This window comes from Xenopus laevis, chromosome 3S (assembly GCF_017654675.1).
Source record: "Xenopus laevis strain J_2021 chromosome 3S, Xenopus_laevis_v10.1, whole genome shotgun sequence".
In the NCBI taxonomy this organism is placed as follows: domain Eukaryota; kingdom Metazoa; phylum Chordata; class Amphibia; order Anura; family Pipidae; genus Xenopus; species Xenopus laevis.
In genome coordinates, this window is record NC_054376.1 from 11409849 (window position 1) to 11434976 (window position 25128).

Below are 25128 nucleotides of genomic sequence, written 5' to 3' on the forward strand. Positions count from 1 at the left end.
GCTGTTTGCAGCCTGCCAGCAGAGAGCTGATTATTAGGAGAAGTACAGGAGACAGCACGGCTGAGAAAGGTCTGTTTCACCTCCCTTTTTTAGCATTTGTTTTGTTCAGGGAGTAGTGCTGCTCTGTGTTCTGCCCAGGGGGAAAGTTACTATTAATGGGCATCTGGGATTCAAATAACTTTTTTTTTTAGCATTTGTTTTGTTCAGGGAGTAGTGCTGCTCTGTGTTCTGCCCAGGGGGAAAGTAGCTGGTGTGTGTATAGCTAAAGTCCAGATAACAAGGGAAATTATGTTTATTGATACCTGTGTGTCGGTATTCAGTAGAATTTGGGGATCACGTTTTTCCCATCTTGTAGCAAAAACAAATACCTTGGATATGTACGTGAAGCCCTCCTGGCTTCTGCATAGACCCTAATTAAAGACCCTATAATCTAATTGATCCCTGGTAAAAAAAAGTGTAAGTGAAACATGGGGGGGGGGTATTTGTAATGTTTAAATGTATTTAAACATTCTAACATAGTGTTGGGCCAGACCAAAGCCCATGAGAACCAGACTGGACATAGGTATATAAATGATTGTTTAGTGTCGGGTAGTGATTGCAAAAGGGGGTGTCGTGCAACTGACCAGGCGCCAAAGAAAAGGTAGATTTTCTGCAGATTGGGGCAGACCAAGTGCTTCAGTTAGGGATATTACAGATTTACCGGCAGCTACATTGCCAGTAAATTTGTATTACCAGCCTTGGCGGGTGTTTTACCGACTAGGCCGGTAAAATACCGGCCAGGTGGCAACCATAAATCTGGATGGGGTAGCACTCACAATAAACCCACACCAGGCCAGTAAACAAAAAGTAGACTTTACTACAACAAACCTTATGTGTTCTGTGCTACGATACTCATAATCATAGCTTACAATTAAATGCCTTTTAGAGCAAAATGTGTAACTTTGACTCATTGATAAATACATTTCTGAAAATCCCATAGGAAAGTGTAGAAGAGTAGAAAGTGGGTGAGTTGTTTTTTCACTAGCATATTATAAGTAGCAATGTACCCCATACTGTAATGGTAAACTATTGAATCCTTATCAATATGGCAAATCAACAAAATGGTTAATAAGGACACATTAGATTTGTGTGGTGCCAGTAAAAAATATGTTACTGTACTATAATGTAATAATAATAGTTTGTTAATGACTGTAATATTTTACATTAAGTACCGTTAAGCGAGAAAGGCAGCTCTTTATGCACATAATTGTTGCAGTTTTACCCCAATATATGTGTGAATGAGTACCAAACCATTGTGTGTTTACATGTGGGCTGCATTTTTTTTGCCCGGGCTGCTTTTTACTCCCAGTCCGGCCCTGGGCCCATCCAAGGCTTTCCTCTTGGCCCTGGAATTCCTAGGGACACTGAAGCCCAGTAAGGGGAAGCTAGGAGATACTGCACAGAGCCTGCAGACCGCTCACCACTATTTAGCTTAGCTATGGTTGGCAGTACATGCCACACAGTTGTGACAGGCCCAATAACCAACCAACATGGGCCTATATGGTCCAAGGCCTATACAAGCAATAAGATAGTTGGCTTCAAGCTCGGGTCACACTGGATGTGCTACTTTACATGGTGCTGGTCTGTTACTGCCAGCAATAGTCATGTCATAATATTGGTAGAATATTGAGTCAGTCACAGCAGTGGTTAGCAGTACACAGACTGTATACCTCCTAGCTTCTCACCTGGTTGGGGGGGAGGTGGGGGGGATGTTTGCTGGCAGGAGCTAAACAATGGCTTGTGCTCAGCTCATTAGCAATTGAAAGACCCAGCCCTGCACAGCTCTTTCCCAACCATCTCAAAGAATACAACCCCCATCATGCTTTCTGTTGGTGCTGGGCCCTTACTGCCAGCAATATTCCTGCTATGATGAAGACAGTGGGTTCATGGTAGTTGTAGTTTACACCGGTAGTTTACCTGCAGCTTTCCACAATGGTCCCATCAACCTCAGCTGTTTGGGCAGTGAGATAGAGTTCGCTGTTGTGCTAATCTGGGGTTAGCATACACATCCCAGCATGCTTGCTAGCCCCAATATAACCTGTACATTGCTGGCACTAGCATTCTGGCCAAATCTGTATGCCATGTTAATGAGGGGTCCTATCATACAGAAACCTTCCAGGTGGATTGCCTATATGTTAACCTTGCCATCTCTCATTCACAAAAGCAGTATGGCAGTTCTGGCAGACATGCCAGGCCAGTGCAAGTTTACCTAAAAGTGCATGGCCCATCCAAGGCTATCATCTTGGCCCTCAAATTGCTAGGGCTCACTGAAGCCCAGTGAGGGGATGCAAGGGGCTTGTGACATGCTGAGGTCCTTTGCAGCATTGTGAAAAATGGCCTAAGGTCCCCCTACAGCCAGACATGAATGATAAAGCAGTGAGAGTTACTGGCCCATCCAAGACTTTCCTCTGTGCCCTTGAATTGTTAGTGCTCAATGAAGCAAGGGAGGAGATGCTAGGGGCTTTGGGCATGCTCGGGCTTTTTTCAGCAGTGACAGAAAATGGCAAAAGTCCCACCTTCAGCCATTCATGATTGCCAGAGCAAAGAGAGTTACTGGCCCATCCGAGGCTGTCCTCTTGTCACTAGCATTGCTAGAGCTCAGTGGAGCCCAGGGAGGGGATGACAGCTGCTTTGGACATGCTGGGGCCTTCTGTCGACAAGTGCTGACCCCCAGGAACGTTTCTTTCTTTGTGGAGATCAGCGCATGGGGCAATGGAGATTTTAGAAATGAATATAGTGTAGTATATCTTTGTTGCAGGGAATTCACCCAGTGCTCACGTTTCTAAAGGAGGCAACCTCTAGGACCCTGCAGCATGCCAAAATCATACATGCGAGTACCCCATAAGAGAAAATTGTGAGTGCAATGTTTTTTTTTTAATAACGTTTTATTAAAGTAGCATTACACTATCTTTTGGTTTTATCTTTTGCCTTGGGGGGTCTGAGCGACCGGGACATCAGGACAGAGAGCACCACGAGGACTTGTTATATGCCGCTACACCACAACAGTGGTCAGTGAGTAGGCATTTTTGCCAATGGTGGAGGAATTAAGACTTTCTGCACAGGATTGATGGTTTTTTTAAATATTAATCCACCCCTATGTGAATAATATTATAATATATGTAAAGAGGATACCCCTGGTATAAGAAGGAGGGGGGGACACTCCTTTAGCATGCTGGGGTCCTTTGCAGCAGTGACAGAAAAAGGTGTAAGGTCCCCCTTTAGCCCAGCATAAATGTCAGACCAGTGAGAGTTACTGGCCCATCCAAGGCTGTCTTCTGGGCCCTGGAATTGCTTGGGCCCACTGAAGCCCGGTAAGGGGAGCTATGACAAACTGCTATCACCTTCTGATGAGCAGCTAGATGCAATTGGAGTTCCTATTGATGAGAATACACGAGATATAAATAAAGGAGCATTAATTAATTTTAAATCTCTTTTTATTAAATTTGTAAATTTTCCAGAGGGTACAGAAAAAAAGGGAAATGGGGAAAAAAAATGAACATAAAAAGAACATAAAAGAGAAACAAAATTACACACCTTAGCACTTAAAACTCAAAGCACAAATAAACATTTTCAAAACAAACAACCCCCCCAACAAAAACTCCCAGCCAAATATTTCTATTTGGCTACCAGTCATTTAAAAATGCTGCAGAATCCAAAACAGGGCAAGGTTTCTCCCATCTGGACATATTCATTAGACGAACAATCTCTTCCAACTCTCTTGAATGGTTTAAGGTGCTAATGTCTCATCTACATCTGTTATGAGGAAATCTGCAGATGCCCAATGCATTCCACCAATCTTTTCAAACTTTCAAACTTTATCCAGCTGAATTCATGCTCACTCCACTTGACACGTGTTTAGAAACCTGGTTTGCTATCAACGTGGCTTTATGGTTTCCAGAATATCCCGTATCCGTGGTTAGTTCGGGTCTTCCATGCATGGCCTTCGATACATTCTCTCACTCTCTCTTTATTTGGTTTCTGATATTTGAAAATTCCATAGAATGGGATGGGGTGTAAGAGAAAGAATTATTAGATATTCACAAACGTATACGTTCAGTGATTGCACATAGTTACATAGTTAAATTGGGTTGAAAAAAAGACAACGTCCATCCAAGTTCAACCCCTCCAAATGAAAACCCAGCATCCATACACACACCCCTCGTATACTGTCACATAAATGATATATACCCATACTTATACTAACTATAGAGTTTAGTATCACAATAGCCTTTGATATTATGTCTGTCCAAAAAATCATCCAGCCATTCTTATAGTCATTAACTGAATCAGCATCACAACATCACTGGCAGTGCATTCCACAACCTCACTGTCGCTGACTGGGAAGAACCCCCTAAACTGTGAAAAACATACAACAATTTGAAGACTTACCAGCAACATAATCCACCCTCATCTTGTTCTGTAGTTTTCTCCATCGATCATAACAGTACTGGCCCGTACTCATGGGAAAAAGGCTAATGCTGCCTTTAAAGCAAGGAGGATTTGCATCATGGGTGACTGGACCGGGCTTGTTTGAATCTCTCAAAAGCATTCTCCCTCAAGTCTCGAGAGACTACTGTACTTTCCGTTTTCCAGTGGCTGCTGTGGCATCTGTTTAAACCTGTTAAATGGATAATGAGAATGAAACCGGTGGTTAGTATAAATCATTTTATCAGTATTTAAAACAAAATTGCATACAGAAAACCATGTAAATGCTCTATATCAACTTACCTTGATGTCGAAGCCTGGGGGCCATACAATGCCTTCTTCATGACTTCTGCCGCTTCTACCATATTTTCAATGGTCTTCTCTCGATAAACCCTTTCGGCAGTCAAATTTGAATGGCCCAGCATCTTGGCAAACGAGTACCTCTCTGCATCAGTTTTTAAGTGGGAGGCCATGTATGTCTCCATTCTTCTTCTAGCCTCTTGACTAGTCACAGGGCGCAAATTAAACCTATGGAAAAAAATATATGTTCAGAAATGTAAACGTTGAACAAGTGCTAAACTTGGCTTGTAAGCCTGTACAGTATTCACCGGATGGTTATAGTTTTTGAGAAGAACTATTTGCATTACAACATGTATACTTACTTCTGATGAAGTCTAGCAATGTCGTTTGTCACACTGTGAATCGGCTCCCCTGATGATGAGATGAAGAATGTCTTCGGGCTTGTCCCACTCCTGACAAAGGATGGCCGTATTTTTTATAGAACACATCAAACCACTGAAACGACACAAAAGAAAGTCCAGTTGAAAAAACAATGCTCTGCAACACACTGTCACAAATTGCAACTGTTCACTTCAGACATATACCTGTTCTTCTTCTTCTTCTAAAAGTACAGTGGCGACTTGCTGTGTAGCAGTCTTATGTTTTTTTACAGCAATGGCCATACGTGTCTTGCAGTCCGACAATTTCCTGTTGCGCCATTCTTCAACCTATATGCAAATAAGACACAAGGATCAGTAAAATGCCAAACAGTGCAAGTTAACAGCATGGCATTAACTCAAGGGATGAAAACATAATTATGCCTCTTTATAGGTCCCTGGTGAGGCCTCATCTGGAGTATGCAGTGCATTTTTTGACTCCAGTGCTTCAGAGGGATATAAATGAGCTGGAGAGAGTGCAGAGACTAAGTGCAACTAAACTGGTTAGAGGGAGGGAAGAGTTAAATGAGACTGGGAGACTGTCAAGGTTGGGATTGTTTTCTCGGGAAAAAAGGCTCTTGCAAGGGGATATGATTACACTTTATAAATACATTAGAGGACATTATAAATACATTAGAGGACATTATAGACAAATAGCAGGGGACCTTTTTACCCATAAAGAGGATCACCGTACCAGAGGCCACCCCTTTAGACTAGAAGAAAAGAACTTTCATTTTAAGCAACATAGGGGGTTCTCCCAGTCAGTACAGTGAGGTTGTGGAATGCACTGCCGGGTGATGTTGTGATGGATGATTCAGTTAATGCCTTTAAGAATGGCTTGGATGATTTTTTGGACAGACATAATATCAAAGGCTATTGTGATACTGTACTCTATAGTTAGTATAGGTATGGGTATATATAATTTATGTGAAAAGAGGGGAGGGGTGTATGTATGGATGCTGGGATTTCATTTGGAGGGGTTGAACTTGATGGACTTTTTTTCAACCCAATTTAACTATGTTACTATTCTCTTTTACAGAAGGTGCACAAATCCAAGAGAGTGCCAAGAAGTGCTAAACTGGCAAACCACTATTTTGCTGAGCTTATTGATCGGCCAATGCCAGAAATGAATTAGGAGAGGATATGACGTCCGTGCACAAATAAACATTTTCAAAACAAACAACCCCCCAACAAAAACTCCCAGCCAAATATTTCTATTTGGCTACCAGTCATTAAAAATGCTGCAGAATCCAAAACAGGCAAGGTTTCTCCCATCTGACATATTCATTAGACGAACAATCTCTTCCAACTCTCTTGATGGTTTAAGGTGCTAATGTCTCATCTACATCTGTTATGAGGAAATCTGCAGATGCCAATGCATTCCACCAATCTTTTCAAACTTTCAAACTTTTATTCCAGCTGAATTCATGCTCACTCCACTTGACACGTGTTTAGAAACCTGGTTTGCTATCCACGTGGCTTTATGGTTTCCAGAATATCCCGTATCCGTGGTTAGTTGGTCTTCCATGCATGGCCTTCGATACATTCTCTCACTCTCTCTTCATTTGGTTTCTGATATTTGAAAATTCCTAGAATGGATGGGTGTAAGAGAAAGAATTATTAGATATTCACAAACGTATACATTCAGTGATTGCACATAGTTACATAGTTAAATTGGGTTGAAAAAAGACAACGTCCATCAAGTTCAACCCCTCCAAATGAAAACCCAGCATCCATACACACACCCCTCTATACTGTCACATAAATGATATATACCCATACTTATACTAACTATAGAGTTTAGTATCACAATAGCCTTTGATATTATGTCTGTCCAAAAAATCATCCAAGCCATTCTTATAGTCATTAACTGAATCAGCATCACAACATCACCTGGCAGTGCATTCCACAACCTCACTGTCCTGACTGGGAAGAACCCCCTAAACTGTGAAAAACATACAACAATTTTGGAAGACTTACCAGCAACATAATCCACCCTCATCTTGTTCTGTAGTTTTCTCCATCGATCATAACAGTACTGGCCGTACTCATGGGAAAAGGCTAACGCTGCCTTTAAGCAAGGAGGATTTGCATCATGGGTGACTGGACGGGCTTGTTTGAATCTCTCAAAAGCATTCTCCCTCAAGTCTCGAGAGACTACTGTACTTTCCGTTTCCAGTGGCTGCTGTGGCATCTGTTTAAACCTGTTAAATGGATAATGAGAATGAAACCGGTGGTTAGTATAAATCATAATTTATCAGTATTTAAAACAAAATTGCATACAGAAAACCATGTAAATGCTCTATATCAACTTACCTTGATGTCGAAGCCTGGGGGCCATACAATGCCTTCTTCATGACTTCTGCCGCTTCTACCATATTTTCAATGGTCTTCTCTCGATAAACCCTTTCGGCAGTCAAATTTGAATGGCCCAGCATCTTGGCAAACGAGTACCTCTCTGCATCAGTTTTTAAGTGGGAGGCCATGTATGTCTCCATTCTTCTTCTAGCCTCTTGACTAGTCACAGGGCGCAAATTAAACCTATGGAAAAAAATATATGTTCAGAAATGTAAACGTTGAACAAGTGCTAAACTTGGCTTGTAAGCCTGTACCAGTATTCACCGGATGGTTATAGTTTTTGAGAAGAACTATTTGCATTACAACATGTATACTTACTTCTGATGAAGTCTAGCAATGTCGTTTGTCACACTGTGAATCGGCTCCCCTGATGATGAGATGAAGAATGTCTTCGGGCTTGTCCCACTCCTGACAAAGGATGGCCGTATTTTTTTATAGAACACATCAAACCACTGAAACGACACAAAAGAAAGTCCAGTTGAAAAAACAATGCTCTGCAACACACTGTCACAAATTGCAACTGTTCACTTCAGACATATACCTGTTCTTCTTCTTCTTCTAAAAGTACAGTGGCGACTTGCTGTGTAGCAGTCTTATGTTTTTTTACAGCAATGGCCATACGTGTCTTGCAGTCCGACAATTTCCTGTTGCGCCATTCTTCAACCTATATGCAAATAAGACACAAGGATCAGTAAAATGCCAAACAGTGCAAGTTAACAGCATGGCATTAACTCAAGGGATGAAAACATAATTATGCCTCTTTATAGGTCCCTGGTGAGGCCTCATCTGGAGTATGCAGTGCATTTTTGAACTCCAGTGCTTCAGAGGGATATAAATGAGCTGGAGAGAGTGCAGAGACTAAGTGCAACTAAACTGGTTAGAGGGAGGGAAGAGTTAAATGAGACTGGGAGACTGTCAAGGTTGGGATTGTTTTCTCGGGAAAAAAGGCTCTTGCAAGGGGATATGATTACACTTTATAAATACATTAGAGGACATTATAAATACATTAGAGGACATTATAGACAAATAGCAGGGGACCTTTTTACCCATAAAGAGGATCACCGTACCAGAGGCCACCCCTTTAGACTAGAAGAAAAGAACTTTCATTTTAAGCAACATAGGGGGTTCTTCCCAGTCAGTACAGTGAGGTTGTGGAATGCACTGCCGGGTGATGTTGTGATGGATGATTCAGTTAATGCCTTTAAGAATGGCTTGGATGATTTTTTGGACAGACATAATATCAAAGGCTATTGTGATACTGTACTCTATAGTTAGTATAGGTATGGGTATATATAATTTATGTGAAAGAGGGGAGGGGAGGGGTGTATGTATGGATGCTGGGATTTCATTTGGAGGGGTTGAACTTGATGGACTTTTTTCAACCCAATTTAACTATGTTACTATGTAACTATGTAACAGGGCATAAAAAGCATGTCAGTAGAAAAAAATGCAACATGGATACTCACAGTCATATTCTGCACAACTCCTGGTCGCTGGAGTTGCTTTAGGACAACTATTGCCTCCAAGTAATAGAGGACAACACACTTTTCTTTATCCAAAAGTGTTCCACCCATCTTGGCCTTCTTTATCAGCTGCTCGATCGTTGGCCTTGCCACTGCGAGAATCCTCTGACACTCCACTGGGTCCTTTTTTCCAGATGTCATGTAGTCATACCTGTAAATAGGGATGGTAAAGGTTACAAACCAAACGCAAACACACAAACATCCAAACTAGATGCACAGGTACTAAAGCATACTTACTTTTTCCCCACAGTCTCAGCTGAAATTCCTTTGCTCAGCTTTCCCTGTAGACCCTCAGTCATCTTGAGAAACAGCTTACATCTTTCCACTGTTTCTTTAGATTGATGTGATGAAGTTAGAGTATTCATCTGAGACCGAACAAACCTTTTAATGTGCTTCAGGTAGGTGAACTGAGTGGCATGACTGTTCCCCAAACTTGCCAGTTCAGTAAAAAAAGCCACTGCCTTCTCTGCCTTCGGTGTATCATCCAGGAACTTTAAGGAGGGTTTGGAGGGGTCCACAAAATATAAAAACCTGGCCACATTTCCAACCTAAAATTAGACATGTGGAAAAAATCATTATGAGGAAATGGGAACAGCAAAAAAAAAAACAGCAAGCGCTACATAGACAGGTGTAAATCTTACCTCTTGTGACCATCTTCTAACTCGTAATTCTTGCTGAAGAAATGTTCGGAAACTAACAAGAAGATCACATTCAAGAGAGTGTTTCCTGTACATCCCGGCTGCCTTCATTTTTTTCTTCAGCAGAATTAGATGTGACTCTGTCTTGCTCCTAGCCCAAAGAAAAACACATTTAGAAATGATTGAAAATCTGAACACCTATTACAGCATGGACGTGTGAAGCTTAAATATGCTTGTGTAAAGTTAACTTACTGGTCCAAATTTGGGGGGTTGTGGAAGCACTCTTAAGGCTAAATTGAAGTATATTTAAGTATAAGCGAAGTGCCACTTACAATGCTCTTCCCTGGGCCCTTGTTTTATAAGTAATTCAGTATAAATGCTAGTGCATGTGTTTACAAAAACAGGGGTTTTAGGTTACAAAGTTATGATCATAAAGTTGAGAAGCCACCATACCTCATCAAGCTAAACCCCATATGGCTGTCCCTAACTTCTTTAGCTCTGGTCATAGTAAAAAAAGACAATTCCCTGCATAGTAGCATTACCTGAGTTCAGTATGTGTTGGTTTCAGTGTGAAGGCTAAAATCCTCCCCCGCCAATAAGTCTTTTAAGAGACAGTGATTGCCTAAACCAACCAATGCTTCCGGCTAATACAATATACAAATTTGGGGGGTTGTGGAAGCACTCTTAAGGCTAAATTGAAGTATATTTAAGTATGAGGGAAGTGCCACTTACAATGCACTTCCCTGGGCCCCTGTTTTATAAGTAATTCAGTATAAATGTAAAATCTGAACACCTATTACAGCATGGATGTGTGAATCTTAAATATGCTTGTGTAAAGTTAACTTACTGGTCCAGCTTTTTTGGATTTTCATCATCATCATTATCATCAGTCGATGGGCCTGCATGGTTCTCCTTGTCTGACTCAACAGGGCTATAACAATACAAATCAACAAAAAAGATTAACACATACTACTGTGTAGACATGATCAATAGAATTCTTAATGAATCAGATGTCAATTGAGCATAGGACTGGCCAAATATGGGATGAGTTTATTATTAAATTTATTGTAATATATGGACAAACAATTCCTGTTTTGCTTAAAGGGTAAGGCATTTTTTAATAGCAGTATGCACAAAATGTCTCTGTCTTAAATATATTGATAATGGGTTGAGTGCAGAGGATCTCTTGTTTCTACTATATGTATTTTGTGGTCACAACCTCATTGCACCCCCGCTTAATGTTTTTAAAAGTTAGTGGTTGAGCACAACTTTCCCTTGTATGTAGACAGGTGTAGATTAGATTTACATGTGCCAATTATACTTACATGTCCAGCTTTTTAAAAGGTCCTCGTGTCTCCACCTCTTTTTGATTTACAGGGCCTGCGATGTCCTCCTCTTCTGACTCGATGGGGCTAAAATCAAGATCAACAACAGTTAAGAAAGGATTGAAACAAAAAAATGCATGCATATTACAAAGTAGAGGCAAATATTAGACGTAGTTGTCCAGCTTAAATTTATTGAAATATATGGACAAACAATTCCTGTTTTGCTTAAAGGGTTAAGGCATTTTTTAGTAGCAGTATGCAGAAAATGTCTCTGTCTTAAATATATTGATAATATATGGGTTGATTACAGAGGATCTCTTGTTTCTACTATATGTATTTTCTGGTCACAACCTCATTGCAGCCCTGCTTAATGTTTTCAAAAGTTAGTGGTTGAGCACAACTTTCCCTTGTATGTAGACAGGTGTAGATTAGATGTGCATGTGCCAATTATACTTACATGTCCAGCTTTTTAAAAGATCCTCGTGTCTCCACCTCTTTTTCATTTACAGGGCCTACAATGTCCTCCTCTTCTGACTCCATGGGGCTAAAATAAAGATCAACAACAGTTAAGAAAGGATTGAAACAAAAAAATGCATGCATATTACGAAGTATAGGCAAATATTAGACGTATGCTAGAAGTATAAGTATAGAAGTGGACTTACTGGTCCGGCTGTTCAGCAATAGGTCGGTGTCTCTGCACTTTTTCAGCATTCACTGGGCTGGGTTTGGTCTTCTTATGTGACCTGACAGAGCTATATTAATAAAAATCAAAACAAGTTCAGAAACAATGAATAACAATGTGCAAGTTACTATGTAGACCAGTGAAGATTTTAAAGGAGAAGGAAAGGTTAAAATTAAGTAAGCCTTATCAGAAAAGTCCATCTAAATATACCAGTAATCCCTCAAAGAAATGCTATCCTGAGGCCTCGGTCAAAAGAAACACAGCATTTCTTTCCCTCTATTGTAAATTAAGAAAAATTAACACATACTACTATGTAGACAGGTGTAGATTAGATGTGCATGTGCCAATTATACTTACAGGTCCAGCACTTTAACAGGTCCTTGTGTCTCCACCTCTTTTTCATGTACAGGTTTGGTCTTCTTATGTGACCTGACAGGGCGATATTAATAAAAATCAAAACACGTTCAGAAACAATGAATAACAATGTGCACGTTACTATGTAGACCGGTGAAGATTTTAAAGGAGAAGGAAATGTAAAAATTAAGTAAGCCTTAGCAGAAAAGTCCATCTAATATACCCATGTGACCTGACAGGGACGTATTGATAAAAATCAACAAAAGTTCAGAAACAATGGATAACAATGTGCAAGTTACAATGTAGACAGGTGAATATTATAAGGACACATGCCAAGTATACTTACAGGTCCAGATCTTTAAAAGGTGCCTGTCTCTCCACTACTTTGTCAGCTGCCCGATTGAGGTTCACCTTGGTTCTGTTTATATCGGATGGACGTATTCTCTCTTCCATGGGAGAGCTGTAATGCAACAATAGATTAATTGTTAAGAAGAAATAAAAACAAAATGAATATTACAGACATACATGTCTAGACACAGCAATGGCCGGAGCAATACATACCTTGCTGACTTCTCAGGCTTCCCTCTAACATAGCAGCCATTTTTCTCAAGGAAATTGACAAAAAAATCCAGAGGATCAGAATCCTTATAGTCCAGGTCTTCATATTTAACGACACTAAGCCCTTTCAGGATTGATCGCATCTTTGCTTTTGCTTCCTGCATCAGAAGCTCAATTTCTTCTGCATCTGCATCTCTCTTGCAGGCTCTTCTCAGGTGAACAGTCAAGGTTTCCTGAGTCCTGAGGCAAAACTTGCAGGCAAGAGAATGGCGGTTCTGAGTCTTCTTAGATTCCATTTTTCAAATGCAGCAAAAAATGAAGGAAAAGTTCCTGTGATTCCCAAGGAAGGCAAGATTCAGGAGCTAGTAACTTCAGTGAGTCACAAAATGAGGTATGTCTCAAATGAGAACAGGGGGGAATATTTATACCAGCCAAGAAGCATAGCAACCAATAGAAATGAAGACATGGAGACAATACCTGGCTAGATTTATGTGTATTAATCAAACCTCATTCTTTCTAGGGATTACAGTTACAGGTGTTACAGTATCTGCTACAGTTTAACATTCTTTTACACCTGTTGCTGATCTGTATGCAGGCACCAGGGGGATTAATTCAGTATTCAGTTCTTGACTGCTGGCCACCTTCACACTAGACTTATGTTATGTCACCTTCTGCTAGACGGCTAGGCCTTTGAAGCCAGTTGCCATTGTGCTTAATCACCTGACTCCAGACATGTCCAGGGAATTAGGCTACATGCCAAGAAGTAAGAATTGCTGGGAGTTTACTATCAAATTAGAACTTTTTAAGTTTTAGCTTGGTAAATGCTTATTCCAATAATGATAACAGTCCAACAAAGTAGTTCTTTTAAATTTATAAATGTACAGATATTATGCTGTATTTGTATGTATGTGTCTGCATCTCCAGTAAAAAGGGGAAAGCCCTTAGATAGGCCAGGCCCATTTGGTAATGTGAGAAATGGCAAGTTTGACATATGTGCCATGCACCCAGAATGGTGGACTTTAAAATGAGCCCCCTTTATTACATTTCTGGGTGACCCCAGCTGTGCCAGGTCTGTTATTGCCAGTAATATTGAAGCTAATACATATTGATGCCAGGTTAAGTGCTGGACTGTTTAAATGAATGATTACTGTGGGTATTAGCAGTCAAAGAGCAGAGACAAACAATGTCAAAATGCCCTAGTTTAAGGGAGCATCATGGCTGGTGTTTTGCAATGTACCCTGGTATTGAAACCTGATGGAATTGCTCCTCATGCCTGTGTCCTTCAATTGCTGTTGCTAAGGTTCTGCCAGCTGTTTATTGTTGCAAGATACAACTGTATCTTGTATATAATACACAAAAGCCACAAATATCCTGTAAATTCTATCCTTATAAATGAAATGGTGAGTTCTGATGTAATTTCTGTCACACGACTCACTGAAATGTGTGTATTATAATAAATAAAGTACCCCAGTTGTAAAATATGAGGATATTAGAAGTTACCTTGGAGTTCCATGACCTGTAAACAAACACTTGGCCTTCAGCCTCATGTTTTTATATGGTCATGAAACTCCTGAGTAAATTGTAATATCTTCATATTTTACAAGAGGGAGAACTTTATTCACTATATATATATATATATACTAAACTAGTTTGAACTTTTCAAGATATGTTTGTTTCATTCTTAGTTTCAGTCATCTGTGTACAATCAACATGCTCTGTCTGCTGGCCACCTTCACACTAGACTCATGGTATGTCACCTTCGGCTAGAAGGCTAGGCCTTTGAAGCCAGTTGCCATTGTGCTTACCCACCTGACTCCAGACAAGTCCAGGGAATTAGGCTACATACCTGCATACATTATAACCTTATCTGACAATGGTAGCAAATGTAGACATGTATTACACCTCTCATGCCAAGAAATAAGAATTGCTGGGAGTTTACTATCAACTCAGAACTTTTTAACTTTTAGCTTGGTAAATGCTTATTCCCATAATGATAACAGACCAACAAAGTAGTTCTTTTTACAAATGTTTTTCATTTATAAATGTACAGATATTATGCTGTATGTGTATGTATGTGTCTGCATTTCCAGTAAACAGGGAAAAGCCTTAGATAGGCCAGGCCCATTTGGTAATGTGAGAATGGCAGGTTTGACATATGTGCCATACACCCAGAATGCTGAACTTTAAAATGAGCCCCCTTCATTATATTTCTGGGTGACCCCAGCTGTGCCAGGCCTGTTAGTACCAGCAATACTGAAGCTAATGTATATTGATGCCAGGTTATGTGCTGGACTGTTAATGGTGTTATGGTTTTTTAGCTGTATTAGTGTGGGTATTAGCAGTCAAAGAGCAGAGACAAACAATGTCAAAATGCTCTAGTTTAAGGGGGCATCATGGCTGGTGTTTTGCAATGTACCCTGCTATTGAAACCTGATGGAATTCCTCCTCATGCCTGTGTCCTTCAATTGCTGAGGAGGTAGGCACAAACTGTTGCTAAAATTCTGCCAGCTGTTATATAATATATATTGTATAAAGACATTAGAAAATAGAGCAGTTGATCTGTGCTTAGTTTAAGCTGTATGTTAGCATATATGATAGATAGATAGATAGATAGATAGATAGATAGATAGATAGATAGATAGATAGATAGATGGATAGAAAGATAGACAGATATAGATATAGATAGTTAGATGATAGTTAGATGATAGTTAGATGATAGATAGATGGATAGATAGATAGATATACACACAAATAATTGTAACCTATATTCCCTGCTTTGTAAATTGTGGGGGTACAATCAACATTCTTCTTTCAGGAGTCTAGGGAATTATGCAAATTTGCCTGATCTATTTTGTCACCTCAATTGGGAATAAGTGTCACAACATTCCATGGCAGCTAATGACATATCGCCTTCTGCTGGTAGGCTAGACCTTTGATGCCATGTTATTGGAATAATGTCACCTCAATTGGGGAATTAGTGTCACAACATTCCTTTGCAGTTTATGACATATCACTGTCTGCTGGTGGGCTAGACCTTTGATGCCATGATATTAGAATTGTTGGGAGTTAGGACCACAAACTTCACACATTATGACATGGCTCCTTCTACCTGATTGGTTAGACCTCTGATGCCAAGGTGTTAGAATTTTTGGGAGTAAGGTATAAAATGAGGACCTTGGGCAAATAGAAGTCAGAACTCTCCTGATTGTGCTAGCTGCTTGAACAAGCTTGATTTGGGAACTTTGCCTTCTGTTGCCACTAACTTTGGAAAATTGTTGCAATGGCATCTGATGGGTAAGTGGCTGTAGTATCTGACTTGTAGGCTGGTATACCAAAAACTGTGCTTAATCACAACAGTGAACATCTTTGCTTATATCACATTCACTTTTTCCAGAAAGAACAGAATGCAGTTGGCCTGCAAATACTGCATGAAAATCACAGACCGGCTGCCTGGACATCTCCGTAAGGTCTGCAGGAAAGGAGCGAGTGAGGCAGAGATCGTGGCCCTTGTCGAGGAGTCAAGGGCCAAAATGAGGATGTTGGTGAGGAACCTCAGTGTTGTACATTACAAGCAGCTGAAGGCTGGAGCTGATTCTGATCGATCTCTGCATTTCTTCATCAATTTTCTGGAGTCCAATGGATGTTTAGTTTCTGAAAAGCCATCACACACAGAGAGGTAAGCACTCCATAATGCTTGATCAACATATTATTTGAGAGTGTAATAAAGGTGGAGCAGCCTTGCTATATGTGTGTGGTTGATAGAAGTAGGATATATGCAGGGCCGGAACTAGGGGTAGGTAGAGTAGGCAGCTGCCTAGGGCACAATCTTTGGGGGGGCACACTTTTAAGGGGAATTTAAAATTTTTTTTAAAATCACTGGATTGTTTAGCCCATGTTTCATACTTCAGTGGAAGCACTCCCCACCTCCCATTTGGCAGCTGCTGGCACAGGTACATAGATGTTTGGGACACTATGATGGATTTTTTTGGCTGCCGCTGGATACAGATAGGTACAGATTGGGGGCAACAATATGAAGGATGCTTTGGCTTATGCTGGCACAGGTACAGATTGGGGGCTTTGGGGAAATCTGAGGGATTGGCTGCTGTTGGGGCAAAGGTACAAATGGGGGCAATATGATGGCTGCTGGGACCGGCGGCAGCATGAATGGTAAGATGTGAAATGGTAATGCAGGACTGTGTGAGGGAGGCACTGATTGAAGCCCTTGCCTAGGGTGCCGAAATACCTTGGCCCGGCTCTGGATATATGTATTAAAATGCTTATGTGTATATAGTTTAGCATTCTTTGCTCAAATGTATATTGTTTGCACAAATTGTAATTGTGAATATGGCATGATGGATGCTTACAGTTTTGCTTTATGTTACAGAACCTCAGCTGAAGAAGTGGAGAATCCAGTGCAGGATGCTGTCGAGACAGAAGAGGATACCTGTGAAGAAGAAATGGATATAGAGCATCTGTTTCTTATGCTAAGGTAAAAGATCTAAGTACAAGACCAAAGTCTGTTTGTGATGGTTTATCTTTCTTACAGTTCATCAGGGTCATGCCTATGACTAAGTGCCCCCCAAGGCACGAAACGCGTAAGGCCTTTGTCGTGATGTTTTTGTAGTAAAATAATAATACATCTATTTTTGTAGTGAGATCCCGGTTTGTGCCAGCCCATCACCAATTATTATTTGTTATACTATTGCTTTGAGCTTTGTGCACCCGGATCCCCCATTTTGTTTGAGGAAGTTAACCCCCAAATTTACAACTTACTATTTAACTCGCTGGCACCAAACTTTTGTATACATGTTGGGTCTTCACCAGGGTCATGCTTTATATCCTATTCACATGGTTCCCTCTCTCTCTTTGTTTGTCTCCTAGCACATCTGCCAGCAAGATGTCAACAAAAAAGATTATGGAGGAGGCTGGACTTCACAGGAAACATACAACTAATTCACCTCTGCTGCAGGGATTCAGAAGCTACCTGGAGAAAAAGTATGCCAAGTCTGGAATCAAACATGAGGTACTTTTTTAACACTGCACTCTTGGGGTACTGATTTTATTTCTAACTTTAAATGACTAAATGGCAAACCAGTTAATTCTAACCTTCAGGAATCAAACATGAGGTACTTTTTTAACACTGCACTCTTGGGGTACTGATTTTATTTCTAACTTTAAATGACTAAATAGCAAACCAGTTAATTCTAACCTTCAGGAATCAAACATGAGGTACTTTTTTAACACTGCACTCTTGGGGTACTGATTTTATTTCTAGCTTTAAATGACTAAATGGCAAACCAGTTAATTCTAACCTTCTACCTTCAGGTCGACAATGTATCAAGATGGTTGCATTTTGTGAACCCAAACGAACCTTCCACTAGCTGCATCCATAACATTGAGAGGAGCATGGAGTTCTTTAGGGTGATCGGAGCTTCAGCAGCCAGCCGAGCAACTGCAAGAAATTACATGAGCGGTGTAAAAAAATTTATTGCTTATGTCACCTCAGAGGATCAGCTGTTGGAAGAGGATCCATCTCTGCGTGGGTCAATTCAAAAATTTTTAAAAAGCATGACAGAGGCCCAGAAATCCATTTGCAGAGGTGCCAGTAAGGAAAACTCTGTTGGAAGGTAAGTCTCATTAACAGCAGGTGATGCTGTATAGGATATGTCTGTTTATAGGCCTGTGTGCTAAATTTGCCTTTTGTATTTCTCTTTTTACAGAAGGTGCACAAATCCAAGAGAGTGCCAAGAAGTGCTAAAACTGGCAAACCACTATTTTGCTGAGCTTATTGATCGGGCCAATGCCAGAAATGAATTAGGAGAGGGATATGACGTCCGTGCACAAATAAACATTTTCAAAACAAACAACCCCCCCAACAAAAACTCCCAGCCAAATATTTCTATTTGGCTACCAGTCATTAAAAATGCTGCAGAATCCAAAACAGGGCAAGGTTTCTCCCATCTGACATATTCATTAGACGAACAATCTCTTCCAACTCTCTTGATGGTTTAAGGTGCTAATGTCTCATCTACATCTGTTATGAGGAAATCTGCAGATGCCAATGCATTCCACCAATCTTTTCAAACTTTCAAACTTTTATCCAGCTGAATTCATGCTCACTCCACTTGACACGTGTTTAGAAACCTGGTTTGCTATCCACGTGGCTTTATGGTTTCCAGAATATCCCGTATCCGTGGTTAGTTGGTCTTCCATGCATGGCCTTCGATACATTCTCTCACTCTCTCTTCATTTGGTTTCTGATATTTGAAAATTCCTAGAATGGATGGGTGTAAGAGAAAGAATTATTAGATATTCACAAACGTATACATTCAGTGATTGCACATAGTTACATAGTTAAATTGGGTTGAAAAAAGACAACGTCCATCAAGTTCAACCCCTCCAAATGAAAACCCAGCATCCATACACACACCCCTCTATACTGTCACATAAATGATATATACCCATACTTATACTAACTATAGAGTTTAGTATCACAATAGCCTTTGATATTATGTCTGTCCAAAAAATCATCCAAGCCATTCTTATAGTCATTAACTGAATCAGCATCACAACATCACCTGGCAGTGCATTCCACAACCTCACTGTCCTGACTGGGAAGAACCCCCTAAACTGTGAAAAACATACAACAATTTTGGAAGACTTACCAGCAACATAATCCACCCTCATCTTGTTCTGTAGTTTTCTCCATCGATCATAACAGTACTGGCCGTACTCATGGGAAAAGGCTAACGCTGCCTTTAAGCAAGGAGGATTTGCATCATGGGTGACTGGACGGGCTTGTTTGAATCTCTCAAAAGCATTCTCCCTCAAGTCTCGAGAGACTACTGTACTTTCCGTTTCCAGTGGCTGCTGTGGCATCTGTTTAAACCTGTTAAATGGATAATGAGAATGAAACCGGTGGTTAGTATAAATCATAATTTATCAGTATTTAAAACAAAATTGCATACAGAAAACCATGTAAATGCTCTATATCAACTTACCTTGATGTCGAAGCCTGGGGGCCATACAATGCCTTCTTCATGACTTCTGCCGCTTCTACCATATTTTCAATGGTCTTCTCTCGATAAACCCTTTCGGCAGTCAAATTTGAATGGCCCAGCATCTTGGCAAACGAGTACCTCTCTGCATCAGTTTTTAAGTGGGAGGCCATGTATGTCTCCATTCTTCTTCTAGCCTCTTGACTAGTCACAGGGCGCAAATTAAACCTATGGAAAAAAATATATGTTCAGAAATGTAAACGTTGAACAAGTGCTAAACTTGGCTTGTAAGCCTGTACCAGTATTCACCGGATGGTTATAGTTTTTGAGAAGAACTATTTGCATTACAACATGTATACTTACTTCTGATGAAGTCTAGCAATGTCGTTTGTCACACTGTGAATCGGCTCCCCTGATGATGAGATGAAGAATGTCTTCGGGCTTGTCCCACTCCTGACAAAGGATGGCCGTATTTTTTTATAGAACACATCAAACCACTGAAACGACACAAAAGAAAGTCCAGTTGAAAAAACAATGCTCTGCAACACACTGTCACAAATTGCAACTGTTCACTTCAGACATATACCTGTTCTTCTTCTTCTTCTAAAAGTACAGTGGCGACTTGCTGTGTAGCAGTCTTATGTTTTTTTACAGCAATGGCCATACGTGTCTTGCAGTCCGACAATTTCCTGTTGCGCCATTCTTCAACCTATATTCAAATAAGACACAAGGATCAGTAAAATGCCAAACAGTGCAAGTTAACAGCATGGCATTAACTCAAGGGATGAAAACATAATTATGCCTCTTTATAGGTCCCTGGTGAGGCCTCATCTGGAGTATGCAGTGCATTTTTGAACTCCAGTGCTTCAGAGGGATATAAATGAGCTGGAGAGAGTGCAGAGACTAAGTGCAACTAAACTGGTTAGAGGGAGGGAAGAGTTAAATGAGACTGGGAGACTGTCAAGGTTGGGATTGTTTTCTCGGGAAAAAAGGCTCTTGCAAGGGGATATGATTACACTTTATAAATACATTAGAGGACATTATAAATACATTAGAGGACATTATAGACAAATAGCAGGGGACCTTTTTACCCATAAAGAGGATCACCGTACCAGAGGCCACCCCTTTAGACTAGAAGAAAAGAACTTTCATTTTAAGCAACATAGGGGGTTCTTCCCAGTCAGTACAGTGAGGTTGTGGAATGCACTGCCGGGTGATGTTGTGATGGATGATTCAGTTAATGCCTTTAAGAATGGCTTGGATGATTTTTTGGACAGACATAATATCAAAGGCTATTGTGATACTGTACTCTATAGTTAGTATAGGTATGGGTATATATAATTTATGTGAAAGAGGGGAGGGGAGGGGTGTATGTATGGATGCTGGGATTTCATTTGGAGGGGTTGAACTTGATGGACTTTTTTCAACCCAATTTAACTATGTTACTATGTAACTATGTAACAGGGCATAAAAAGCATGTCAGTAGAAAAAAATGCAACATGGATACTCACAGTCATATTCTGCACAACTCCTGGTCGCTGGAGTTGCTTTAGGACAACTATTGCCTCCAAGTAATAGAGGACAACACACTTTTCTTTATCCAAAAGTGTTCCACCCATCTTGGCCTTCTTTATCAGCTGCTCGATCGTTGGCCTTGCCACTGCGAGAATCCTCTGACACTCCACTGGGTCCTTTTTTCCAGATGTCATGTAGTCATACCTGTAAATAGGGATGGTAAAGGTTACAAACCAAACGCAAACACACAAACATCCAAACTAGATGCACAGGTACTAAAGCATACTTACTTTTTCCCCACAGTCTCAGCTGAAATTCCTTTGCTCAGCTTTCCCTGTAGACCCTCAGTCATCTTGAGAAACAGCTTACATCTTTCCACTGTTTCTTTAGATTGATGTGATGAAGTTAGAGTATTCATCTGAGACCGAACAAACCTTTTAATGTGCTTCAGGTAGGTGAACTGAGTGGCATGACTGTTCCCCAAACTTGCCAGTTCAGTAAAAAAAGCCACTGCCTTCTCTGCCTTCGGTGTATCATCCAGGAACTTTAAGGAGGGTTTGGAGGGGTCCACAAAATATAAAAACCTGGCCACATTTCCAACCTAAAATTAGACATGTGGAAAAAATCATTATGAGGAAATGGGAACAGCAAAAAAAAAAACAGCAAGCGCTACATAGACAGGTGTAAATCTTACCTCTTGTGACCATCTTCTAACTCGTAATTCTTGCTGAAGAAATGTTCGGAAACTAACAAGAAGATCACATTCAAGAGAGTGTTTCCTGTACATCCCGGCTGCCTTCATTTTTTTCTTCAGCAGAATTAGATGTGACTCTGTCTTGCTCCTAGCCCAAAGAAAAACACATTTAGAAATGATTGAAAATCTGAACACCTATTACAGCATGGACGTGTGAAGCTTAAATATGCTTGTGTAAAGTTAACTTACTGGTCCAAATTTGGGGGGTTGTGGAAGCACTCTTAAGGCTAAATTGAAGTATATTTAAGTATAAGCGAAGTGCCACTTACAATGCTCTTCCCTGGGCCCTTGTTTTATAAGTAATTCAGTATAAATGCTAGTGCATGTGTTTACAAAAACAGGGGTTTTAGGTTACAAAGTTATGATCATAAAGTTGAGAAGCCACCATACCTCATCAAGCTAAACCCCATATGGCTGTCCCTAACTTCTTTAGCTCTGGTCATAGTAAAAAAAGACAATTCCCTGCATAGTAGCATTACCTGAGTTCAGTATGTGTTGGTTTCAGTGTGAAGGCTAAAATCCTCCCCCGCCAATAAGTCTTTTAAGAGACAGTGATTGCCTAAACCAACCAATGCTTCCGGCTAATACAATATACAAATTTGGGGGGTTGTGGAAGCACTCTTAAGGCTAAATTGAAGTATATTTAAGTATGAGGGAAGTGCCACTTACAATGCACTTCCCTGGGCCCCTGTTTTATAAGTAATTCAGTATAAATGTAAAATCTGAACACCTATTACAGCATGGACGTGTGAATCTTAAATATGCTTGTGTAAAGTTAACTTACTGGTCCAGCTTTTTTGGATTTTCATCATCATCATTATCATCAGTCGATGGGCCTGCATGGTTCTCCTTGTCTGACTCAACAGGGCTATAACAATACAAATCAACAAAAAAGATTAACACATACTACTGTGTAGACATGATCAATAGAATTCTTAATGAATCAGATGTCAATTGAGCATAGGACTGGCCAAATATGGGATGAGTTTATTATTAAATTTATTGTAATATATGGACAAACAATTCCTGTTTTGCTTAAAGGGTAAGGCATTTTTTAATAGCAGTATGCACAAAATGTCTCTGTCTTAAATATATTGATAATGGGTTGAGTGCAGAGGATCTCTTGTTTCTACTATATGTATTTTGTGGTCACAACCTCATTGCACCCCCGCTTAATGTTTTTAAAAGTTAGTGGTTGAGCACAACTTTCCCTTGTATGTAGACAGGTGTAGATTAGATTTACATGTGCCAATTATACTTACATGTCCAGCTTTTTAAAAGGTCCTCGTGTCTCCACCTCTTTTTGATTTACAGGGCCTGCGATGTCCTCCTCTTCTGACTCGATGGGGCTAAAATCAAGATCAACAACAGTTAAGAAAGGATTGAAACAAAAAAATGCATGCATATTACAAAGTAGAGGCAAATATTAGACGTAGTTGTCCAGCTTAAATTTATTGAAATATATGGACAAACAATTCCTGTTTTGCTTAAAGGGTTAAGGCATTTTTTAGTAGCAGTATGCAGAAAATGTCTCTGTCTTAAATATATTGATAATATATGGGTTGATTACAGAGGATCTCTTGTTTCTACTATATGTATTTTCTGGTCACAACCTCATTGCAGCCCTGCTTAATGTTTTCAAAAGTTAGTGGTTGAGCACAACTTTCCCTTGTATGTAGACAGGTGTAGATTAGATGTGCATGTGCCAATTATACTTACATGTCCAGCTTTTTAAAAGATCCTCGTGTCTCCACCTCTTTTTCATTTACAGGGCCTACAATGTCCTCCTCTTCTGACTCCATGGGGCTAAAATAAAGATCAACAACAGTTAAGAAAGGAAGTTTTACGAAGTATTACGAAGTATAGGCAAATATTAGACGTATGCTAGAAGTATAAGTATAGAAGTGGACTTACTGGTCCGGCTGTTCAGCAATAGGTCGGTGTCTCTGCACTTTTTCAGCATTCACTGGGCTGGGTTTGGTCTTCTTATGTGACCTGACAGAGCTATATTAATAAAAATCAAAACAAGTTCAGAAACAATGAATAACAATGTGCAAGTTACTATGTAGACCAGTGAAGATTTTAAAGGAGAAGGAAAGGTTAAAATTAAGTAAGCCTTATCAGAAAAGTCCATCTAAATATACCAGTAATCCCTCAAAGAAATGCTATCCTGAGGCCTCGGTCAAAAGAAACACAGCATTTCTTTCCCTCTATTGTAAATTAAGAAAAATTAACACATACTACTATGTAGACAGGTGTAGATTAGATGTGCATGTGCCAATTATACTTACAGGTCCAGCACTTTAACAGGTCCTTGTGTCTCCACCTCTTTTTCATGTACAGGTTTGGTCTTCTTATGTGACCTGACAGGGCGATATTAATAAAAATCAAAACACGTTCAGAAACAATGAATAACAATGTGCACGTTACTATGTAGACCGGTGAAGATTTTAAAGGAGAAGGAAATGTAAAAATTAAGTAAGCCTTAGCAGAAAAGTCCATCTAATATACCCATGTGACCTGACAGGGACGTATTGATAAAAATCAACAAAAGTTCAGAAACAATGGATAACAATGTGCAAGTTACAATGTAGACAGGTGAATATTATAAGGACACATGCCAAGTATACTTACAGGTCCAGATCTTTAAAAGGTGCCTGTCTCTCCACTACTTTGTCAGCTGCCCGATTGAGGTTCACCTTGGTTCTGTTTATATCGGATGGACGTATTCTCTCTTCCATGGGAGAGCTGTAATGCAACAATAGATTAATTGTTAAGAAGAAATAAAAACAAAATGAATATTACAGACATACATGTCTAGACACAGCAATGGCCGGAGCAATACATACCTTGCTGACTTCTCAGGCTTCCCTCTAACATAGCAGCCATTTTTCTCAAGGAAATTGACAAAAAAATCCAGAGGATCAGAATCCTTATAGTCCAGGTCTTCATATTTAACGACACTAAGCCCTTTCAGGATTGATCGCATCTTTGCTTTTGCTTCCTGCATCAGAAGCTCAATTTCTTCTGCATCTGCATCTCTCTTGCAGGCTCTTCTCAGGTGAACAGTCAAGGTTTCCTGAGTCCTGAGGCAAAACTTGCAGGCAAGAGAATGGCGGTTCTGAGTCTTCTTAGATTCCATTTTTCAAATGCAGCAAAAAATGAAGGAAAAGTTCCTGTGATTCCCAAGGAAGGCAAGATTCAGGAGCTAGTAACTTCAGTGAGTCACAAAATGAGGTATGT

General features: G+C 40.1%; 3 protein-coding genes and 1 long non-coding RNA gene across 12 annotated transcripts; 1 reads left to right on the plus strand and 3 right to left on the minus strand.

Annotated features, from left to right (window-relative positions):
• The first annotated feature begins 51 nt into the window (after positions 1-51).
• Positions 52-25122, plus strand: LOC121402107. 3 transcript variants are annotated; one of them, XM_041588000.1, is made up of 9 exons: positions 52-69; positions 16013-16294; positions 17003-17107; positions 17500-17641; positions 17944-18245; positions 18339-18814; positions 23200-23255; positions 23657-23712; positions 24936-25122. In XM_041588000.1, exons 2-6 carry the CDS (start codon positions 16023-16025, stop codon positions 18628-18630), a joined length of 1113 nt encoding a protein of 370 aa, XP_041443934.1. In that variant the 5' UTR covers positions 52-69; positions 16013-16022; the 3' UTR covers positions 18631-18814; positions 23200-23255; positions 23657-23712; positions 24936-25122. The 3 variants fall into 3 exon arrangements, with proteins under 3 accessions (XP_041443934.1, XP_041443932.1, XP_041443933.1); XM_041587998.1 differs by lacking the exon at positions 52-69 and adding an exon at positions 12877-13009; XM_041587999.1 differs by lacking the exon at positions 52-69 and adding an exon at positions 15805-15912.
• On the minus strand, positions 4569-5605 carry LOC121402109. The gene is made up of 4 exons (XR_005966546.1): positions 5349-5605; positions 5127-5259; positions 4768-4992; positions 4569-4657 (listed from the first exon to the last, which is right to left on the minus strand). It is a non-coding gene; the product is annotated as an uncharacterized LOC121402109 (long non-coding RNA).
• Positions 6600-12914, minus strand: LOC121402106. Of its 3 annotated transcripts, XM_041587995.1 has the most exons (15): positions 12622-12914; positions 12407-12520; positions 12064-12135; positions 11687-11776; positions 11482-11568; positions 11025-11111; positions 10547-10630; positions 9703-9850; positions 9299-9609; positions 9005-9212; positions 8080-8202; positions 7857-7990; positions 7497-7721; positions 7161-7384; positions 6600-6769 (listed from the first exon to the last, which is right to left on the minus strand). In XM_041587995.1, exons 1-15 carry the CDS (start codon positions 12912-12914, stop codon positions 6693-6695), a joined length of 2277 nt encoding a protein of 758 aa, XP_041443929.1. In that variant the 3' UTR covers positions 6600-6692. The 3 variants fall into 3 exon arrangements, with proteins under 3 accessions (XP_041443929.1, XP_041443931.1, XP_041443930.1); XM_041587997.1 differs by lacking the exon at positions 11482-11568; XM_041587996.1 differs by lacking the exon at positions 11025-11111.
• Positions 15837-25128, minus strand: menf.1.L (mesendoderm nuclear factor, gene 1 L homeolog). Of its 5 annotated transcripts, none has more exons than XM_041587537.1 (15): positions 24735-25027; positions 24520-24633; positions 24177-24248; positions 23800-23889; positions 23605-23691; positions 23148-23234; positions 22670-22753; positions 21826-21973; positions 21422-21732; positions 21128-21335; positions 20203-20325; positions 19980-20113; positions 19620-19844; positions 19375-19507; positions 15837-16026 (listed from the first exon to the last, which is right to left on the minus strand). In XM_041587537.1, exons 1-15 carry the CDS (start codon positions 25025-25027, stop codon positions 16000-16002), a joined length of 2136 nt encoding a protein of 711 aa, XP_041443471.1. In that variant the 3' UTR covers positions 15837-15999.